Source organism: Chaetura pelagica, unplaced genomic scaffold, assembly GCF_000747805.2.
Source record: "Chaetura pelagica isolate M959 unplaced genomic scaffold, ChaPel_1.0 scaffold11, whole genome shotgun sequence".
Lineage (NCBI taxonomy): Eukaryota > Metazoa > Chordata > Aves > Apodiformes > Apodidae > Chaetura > Chaetura pelagica.
Window position 1 is genome coordinate 5,290,027 of NW_009952694.1, and position 8,529 is coordinate 5,298,555.

General features: G+C 43.9%; 1 protein-coding gene across 1 annotated transcript in view; it reads left to right on the forward strand.

Moving 5' to 3' along the window:
* Positions 1-8,529, forward strand: part of IFT43 (intraflagellar transport 43) — a 49,865-nt gene that overhangs the window by 14,370 nt on the left and 26,966 nt on the right. Inside the window, exon 2 of the mRNA XM_009993889.1 lies at positions 1,125-1,192. Coding sequence (XP_009992191.1) covers positions 1,125-1,192 — 68 coding nt within the window. The remainder of the gene's footprint in view (positions 1-1,124; positions 1,193-8,529) is intronic.

The window sequence follows — 8,529 nt, forward strand, 5'->3', positions numbered from 1 at the left end:
TGCTCCTATCAGGGAGCTATGCAGGGTCGTACCCCCTCCCTACAGCAGGCAGTGGCTACCCCTGGCAAGGTCTTCTAATTTCCCACACTCACAAACAATGCTTCTGTTTCAAGAAATAAACATGGGGGACACCTACCATTTGGGTTAGCTCAACCCCTTCCTCATCTATGGCAAAAGGTAATTTGGCTTTGGCTTTAGGGTTGACCCCACAACATATGCAAGGTTCCCTCTGTCACGTCAAAAATCCTCAGGAGTCATCAAGCTCATTCCCTTTCTTAATAAAAGGTGTGGGAGCCACCCATCCCCCCACCATTGCTCCATCTTAGACTTCTTTGCAGTTAACCATTTTTTCCTGTTCTGAGAAATCTTTTACCCGATCATCCTTTCTTATAATAGTCCCTTCACAGGTCCCTGAAACCCATGTTCTCACACTGGGCACCATCAGTTGGGAGGTATATAAACTGAAATTCATCCACTGGGCTCACCTTGCGCCTCTGCTTTCGTCACTGCCTGTCATGCAAAACACTGAAGGCACAACTGTACGAGGTGCTTCAGGCAGGGGGAACCAAGCCCAAAACTGAAAAAGGCTCCCACATGGTGGGAATTCATGGCCCTGTTTTTTGAAAAATCCCATTGTGAGCCCCAAGCTGAACTCCTGTTCCCTCTTGCCATGTGCAAGGAACAATTCCTCATCTAAAACAAGATGTCTAAAACATGCTCACTTGTACTTGTAACCTGTACATGTAACCTGTACGTATACAGGTAACATGTAACATGTGATACCTTACACCAAAATGTGGGTAGCAGTGATGAATGAGTTCCCAGCAAACCATGTTTTGCCAGGAGAGTGCATTCACTGCAAATCAGTCTGCACTGTACTGTGTGTCCTGGACAAGTCACAGACAGACCTGAAACTTGTCAAGATACTGATTAGAATGATACATTTTTTGCTTAAAGAGACACTTAAAATTATGTCCTGAAGTATTTGTTTTCCTTTTATTTTATGAATAAACTCTCTCTTCATCTGTTATTTGGTAAACTGTTAACGTGTGGACCTGGTGTCTCAACTGGCTTAACTTTGCCATGACTGGAGCTGGCTGTAACATCTCTTCTCTTTATTAAAGGGTCCACCACCTAAACCCCCACGTCGTCAAGGAGGCTGGGCAGATGATCCTGGATTGGCAGCTACCAAGTGAGTTCTCACCTCTTACCTTATAAAGAGGGGCTTAGGCATGGATGAAGTATCACTAGTTGGGCTTTGCTGTCACTGTCATTGGAACAGTTTTTCTGGATCTTATAGATGGTCTGTGTCTCCAAACCACTTGAAGTATGACCTTGCTTGCTTCTGCTAGCTAATGTTCTTAATAAATTGGCCTGGCAGGGCTCAGAACTGTGCATGTCACTGTCTGCAAGAGGCAGTGTATTTCCTACCTGGTACAGTATGGAAGGAGTCAAGAACATAATAAGCATGTTAAATGAAGGAGCTGGGAGGTGAGGATTTGACTGGTTGCATCCTTTTCAGGAGAGTGACACATGACAGTGCCCCACTGACAAGAATGCAATTAACAGTTCAGGATGTTATCAGCCTTAACAGTAAAGGTGAAGTGTGACAATGTTTATGTGTGTATGGGGTTATGGTGTAATGGAGATGGATGGAGATGGTCAGTGTGGAAAGATGGGAGGAAAAAAGTACACAAATGTAGTGTGTAGGTTGAGAAACTTATTACGCAGTCAGTATTTCTTGGGAGGGGAGACAGGTGGTCTGTATTCTGAGGTAGCCTTTCTGGAAAACAATACTTTTCTGAGAAGATTATCACTCAGTCTCTGAAGAATAATTCAGCTGAAAATCTGGAGTCTGGAGTAAAGCAAAATTATGAAGATCTCAGCCTGTTCTCCTTCTGTTCCTCTCCAGTTTACCTCTTACAAGGGTAGGTATTATTTTTCATAGGCTGGCCATTGCAAAGATACATCCACCTCAGAGTTATCCAGTGATCCTGGAACTCTGTAGGACCAAGCAGAAGCTTAATGGAAATGTGATAGCAGAGAACAAGGGTGAATTGCATTGTTTAGAAAAAACAAATTATGTAATTGTTGGCTAGGGGAAGGACTGGATTGGAAGTAATACAGTTACTCAGGGCTGTGCCTGAAGGACAATTCCTAATGTAACAGTGCTGGGCCATGTGCTACTTCAGGATGCTTTCCATTGTTTGACATCAGCCTCCTCTGATTGATTTGGAGCAGTAGTATCAGTGGTGCTTCTCCAGTGTCTCAGTTGTGTGGTTTACAGATAGAGCAGGTGTCTAGAGAAAGTGTGCTCCTGTGAGGTTGGACAAAATTCAGCTGAAGAAGCAGAGCAGGAAATGGAGAGCTGCTGACCTTTTTACCTGTGCAACCCTGCACAGTGGGACATGAGATGAAGGTATGCCCCTTGCTCAGTGATGCATACGATATAATATCATATCTGACAGTATTCTTTTTCATTTGTATTAAGAGCTTATATTAAATAAATTTTATGAAGGGGAGGTTCTTTCTGACTTTCTTTAGTCATGTGAGGGTCAAGGATTTTGTACAGTTAGTTCCCATGTCTTTTCTTTTGTTCAGCTGTGTATTATCCCCAAGCTAATCTCTTTCTCTCCCTTAAAAAAGTCTGAGATGCTGGTCTGCAAGGCTGTCTTTGTGACATATCCCAGAGTAAAGCCTCCATGTGAAAACTCTGAGTCATCAGCTGATGTCATACCAATGTTGCTGTAGCTTTGTTGTTGCTGTTTTCTCAGGCTCTGTCTCCTCACAGCTTTCCAACTCATTTGACTCAGTTTGAAAGCCCTTCAAGTTAACTTGCTCCAATCTCACTTGTGTGGATGTAGTTAGAATAACATGCTTCTATTGATATATCTGATGTAGGTATAAGCACTTTTATGCCATTGTAGGCTACACTTGGGACTCATACTACTTTAAGAAACTTAGCTTTCAGAACTGGTAGCATTAAAATCTGTGATTTGTTTTATTTTCTTAGGAAGGATGAGCAGAGTGGCTACAGTTAGATTTTCTGAGTTGTGTAAATATATTGTGGGTCAGATAGGATACTGTAGCCACTTGTGAAATGATCCTGTAGCTGTTCATGTGTTATTCTCTCCCTGTCTGAGGTCTAAGATTTTAGTTCTGTTTCTGATGGATACAGCCAGTTGCAACTGCACACTTGTTCTTTTCCTGCAGGGATACTTAAACTCTCTTCTGCTGTATCTGTAGTTCAGGGTCTTACTAATGTGAAATGATCAGTTGAATTTTTTGTGTGTGTGGTTTCCATTTGGCACATGTTTGAGTAGAATTTAATTTGCAACCTGTTTTTCTGTTTTTCTACTTTGGATGCTCCCTCTTCATCCCTTACCTGCTCACCTCTTATCATACCTAGGTAACAGAGCACTGGAATGGGCTGCCCAGAGAGGCGGTGGAGTCTCTATCTGTGGAGACATTCAGAACCCATCTGTATGTTCCTGTGTGATCTACTCTTAAGTCATCCTGCTCTGGCAGCAGGGGTGCACTAAATGGTCTTCAGAGGTCCCTTCTAACCCCTACCATTCTGTGATTCTGTGTAAACTTGCAAATATTCTCACCATCTTGCTGATTGTTTCCGTAGAACTACAGCTGTCTCAGACTGCTGCAAGATAGGAAAAGGAGGAGGGCCCTTGAAGTTTTCCAACCTGTAATTAGTCCATCACTGCCCCAGCAATATTCTAGCCCCAGTATTAGAAGAGAGGGGACCAGCCAAGAAACTGGGCAGCCACCTGGGGCCCCGTAGCCTGCTGAGATTACTTAAATTATAGTAATTACAGCTGGTTTTACTACAGAAGCAGCTCTCTAACCACTGGATGGAGCCCAAGTGCCATTCTGAACGCTGTGCTGATGTCCCTAATGACATTAGTGTTGACACTTGTGACAAGAAAAGCAGAGGTTTATTATCAAGTTATCTCATGCATCAGAAAGAAGAAACACAAAGTGCCTGCCAATGGGCAAAGGGAAAGGGAACTCAGTTTTACATATTGGTGAGGGTTTGACAGAGGAGAGGTGCTTTCAGGATCCATTTAATTCCAGCTTCTGCTGATCTCACCTGACTTTCCTTGTAGAATTTCTTCATTTTTCTCCCTATTATTATCTTTATTTCTTTGCTTCTCAGGACACTTCCAGTTTGCTTGGGTCCTTGTCACCATTGGTCTTGCAATCAGTCCCTTAAAATTCATACAGTTCTGCAGGCAGCATCTATAGTTGTTGTGGAATAAACAGCTTGTTTCAGATGGCCCTGCAAGCACACACAAGTTCCTCTTCTATTCTACAGGGATCGTGGCAGTTTAGCAACAGGTGCTCCAGCTACAACTGAAATTTTTCCTTTCTGACTGATAGGTCATACAGAGTTGGAAAAATCAAGGCTTGTTTGGGAAAATTACCATGCTGAAGTGTTTTGGAACAGAATTGGTGGGACAGTGTCCAGGAATGCATTTAACAAGAAAGCGAATATTAAGGACCTGTAGGAAGGGAATGAAGTTGAGGTGACCTTTAGAGCAGGGTAACCCAGCCTCTGTGTAGACACCATCTAGGGCTCTGGAGGGTGGGAAATGGTGAGATTGCACCCTGGAGCTCCAGGAAAGTTATTCAAGAGATTAAGGGGTTTTATGATTCAAGGTCTCTAGAGGTAAGAAAAGTTAAAAACCTCCTGTTTCAAAATTATGGGCTTAAACTATGCTGTGTTGTATCTATATAAAATGACCCCTGAGAGTGCCTGGTTTATAGAACTCAAGCCATCCCTGTCTTGCAAGTGAGAGTAGTAAAGTGCTCATGATATTCTCTATCTGAGATGGTAGTGAGAAGCTTGTGTCAGTGCTTCTGTGCTCTACTCCCAGTCCAGCAGTGGTGAGGTAAATCTCAGGATGGGCTTTCCTGTGATGCTGCCATGTGGAGCCAGGCTGCTGTCTCTGGAGAAGATGGCAGCCTCACTCTGCACCTTGCATCCAGCTGTCTCTGGATGTCCTCAATGATGTGCAGAGTATAGACACAAAGGATCAAGGCTGCCAAGTGAGGGGGCACAACTTAGAAGGAGAAGAAAGAAAAGGAAGTCTGATTAAGTTTGGTCTTGAAGTGTCTGTTTTGGGGTTTGTCCCTGCATTGATCTGCAAGGGAATGAGGCAAGTAATGGCCCCTTGGGGACCTTCAGGACTTTCCTCTCAATGTCAGCCGTCATTTTCAATCACCTTCTCCCTCCCAGCCATTAATTTTGGCCCAGGATCATGGGGACTTGTCCATCTATCACTCCTAATTGACACTAAATGATCTGTCAGTTTATTGATGAACGGCAGGAGTGGAATTGTCACAATATATTTTACTTTCTAACAACTCCTCCTGACAATTTTACCTTGTCCATCTCACTCTCCTCACATAAATCTCCATTGGCCTCTCATTCCTTCTCTTGGGCTGATCTGGTGCCAGCCGCCTCCACACCATCAGCACGTATCAAGGACATCAAGATGGTGGGAAGCTGCAGTGTGCGGGCCCAGGGTGGGGTTTTTTCCTGTCTCTCTCCCATCCTGCCCTTTTTCTGTCTCTCTGTCTCTCTCTCTCTCTTTTTTTTTTTTTTTTTTTAAACTGTTGAGACCAATATTGAAATAAAATTGTACTTCATAAAGTGACTCTTAACTTTCTTAAATGTTGTGAATGATTTCTGAGCTGGAATTTCAGAGAATTAGCAAATTGACTGTTGCTGCATATCAGAACTGTAGATGTGCTGCATTTAACAGTAAACGTCAGGATGTGAGCTTGATATTTATCTAAAAAGATTTCTGTCTCTCTGTCTCTCTCTCTCTTTTTTTTTTTTTTTTTTTTAAATAGGCTGAATGTTCCAGGAATGCTAACAGGCTCTTGTCCTCTTGTTCCTCTATGTCATTGCTGGAGTGATCTCTCCTGGTGTTCTGTTTAGACTCCTAAGTAAAAATAGCTGGCAGAAAAAGGAAAGTCCCTAAAAATCAGAGGAGTCACCTGAGAATCCCTCAGTATAATGGCTGTGATGGGGGATATTTTTCCTTTTAATCCTGATTAGTGTGAATTGCCAGGGAAAAAGCTAGACTTGTGCCCATTCCTGTGTCTTTGCAGTGCTCAGAGGAGCCTGGAAAAAGATTTGGGCTTTTTAGATTATTTTTTTCCCAGATAGATGTCCCAGCTGTTCATTTTTTTCTCTGTTAGTGAAGTTTTCTTTACCTTCTTTTTCTGGAAAGACACTGGGCAATGCAAAAACTAATAGGATTATAGCCTCTTGCCCCTCTAGAAAATGAAGCTTTCATGACAAAAACAGAACAGGAGTGTGAGATTTTTTGTAACAGTCCATGTAAACTGCTGAGGTGGCAGTGTGATCAGGGTGAAGTCTCTTTGATTTTTCCCATAGAGGACAAAGTGTCGTCCTTCCTTAGTTCTCTACATCTCCAAGAAATTTACCAGCAAATTTAGGGGGTACTATCCTTGCTGTCTCAAATGCTCTAGCTTGAAAAAGCAAAACCCTCTTGAAGAACACATGCAACTTGCCACCCTTTTGTATCTGACAAAGCCAAGGTCTGGCCTTTGTAGGTCACCTCTAAATTGGCTTTGAAGTTTAGCTTAATGCAGTTTACCTGTGGAAAGAGATCTAAGATGACCTAATCTACTTGCTTGGCCCTATTTCCCTCTCCTCGTATAACCCCTCTATTATTCTCAAGTTCTTAATTCTTATTTTAAGAAAAATATCTTCTTTAAGAAATTGTTGCTCTCAAATGACAGCACAAGGTGCCATTCAGTAATAAACACCTAGTTCTTCTAGTGATTTTCATTTCAGTGAGGCCAATCACGAGTAAAGGGTCTTTGGCTGGGTAATTCAGAATCACAAGTTTCTTCTCTGTTGTAGGATTTGAAAAACAACCAACCTTAGATACTTTGCATTCTGTCTCCTTTAGCAGTCAGTTGTGTGTAACCACAGGATCAGCAGTGTGCCTTTCCCACTGAATGCAAACTGAAATGCTCCTGTAATCTCAAGAGCCATTTAGTGTGAGAGTTGGCCCTGGTGCTTCCTGGAGACCAAAGACATGATCATCTGGATAGGAACCCTAGTTCTCAGGGACCAAAGATGTGTGGTGGATACCTCTAGAAACTGCAGCACTGTGTTCCCACACAGTAGGAATTTGTATTGAGTGTTGTTTTTTCTGTTGCTCAGTGGGAGCTCTGAACAGCTCTGCCAGTCAGCTCTCTACCAGTGAGCCAGGGGGGGAACCCTGGGAACAGCTGTTACAGGGATGATGCAGTGAGTAGGCTGAGGTTCAGTGACCCCCATGAACTCTCTCTGTCAGCTTGTCCTTTCACACCAGTTCCTACAGTCCTGCTTGCCAGAGGTTTCCTCCTTTGTTTTTTCTGTTAAGCAAGCCCACATATTAAGACATGAGGAGAAACAACATTTCTGCTAGAGGTTGATTAGTGCCTCACAAACAGACAATTTAAAAAAATGTCTGCCCCAAACCCCATTGTGGAAATAAAAGTAGCCATGTGCCGCAGGGCTTGGAAGTGAAAGGCTGAGAGGTAACATCCTGTAACAGAAATAAAGGCTAGTCCTCTTTTTGCTGCTATCAATGGCAAAACTTGCCTTGATTTTAGCAGCTGTAAAGGTTTAATACCCTTATTTAATCAAGGCAAACCTGCCTTTTCCAGGCTGCCACAGTCCAGGGAGAGGGGGTAGAAACTTAAATGAGTCCCGAGGAAGGTGCAATGGAATAGCTTGAGAGACACCTCATGCTAGTGCGTTCCAGCATGGGCTGCAGTTCTGATTTGTGTACAGCTTTGATGAGTGTTTTTCTCTTCCTGTGCCTCAGCAAACAAGCAGTGACCAAGATCCACACTTGGAGAGCTGGGAGAACTCATCAATTAGCACTTGTGCATCATTTTGGATGTGTAACTTTGTTGTGCCTCAGGCTATCGAACAAGCTGCAACTTCTAGCTCACCACCCACTCGCTGTGGTGATGGGCACATAAAAAAATACTTGAGCAAGAGAATACAATATCCGTTTTTATCTTTTTCCTCCCCCTTCCTCAGGCCTAGACCTGAATTACAGTCTGTGCCCTAGAGGCAAAAGGTTTCACGTCTCCCAGTGGGCAGAGCCAGGCCTTGCTGGGGTGGGCATGGTTTGGGATGGAAGCACGGAGGCAGAACAGTGGCCAGTGATCAGCTTCCTCTGCACAGCCCATCTCTGCTCTCCCTTTGATCACGCTGCTCGCTCAAAACTAAATGTATCTCTCCACATCAGGACGTTTCCTTTTTTCCACCTCGTTCTTTCCAGCAAGCGGGCAGCTTGAAGCAGCTTTCTGGTGCCACGTGCTTCTCAGGGAGAAGCGGTTGACACGTGCCCGGGAACAGGCTAACGCGCAGGGAGATGAAATTTCCCCCCTCTGCCACGGCCTTGCAAAATACCGAAAATACCCGTCGGTGCCGCCGCGCGGCCCCAGCGCTGCCCGCGCCCGCCTCCCGGGGCA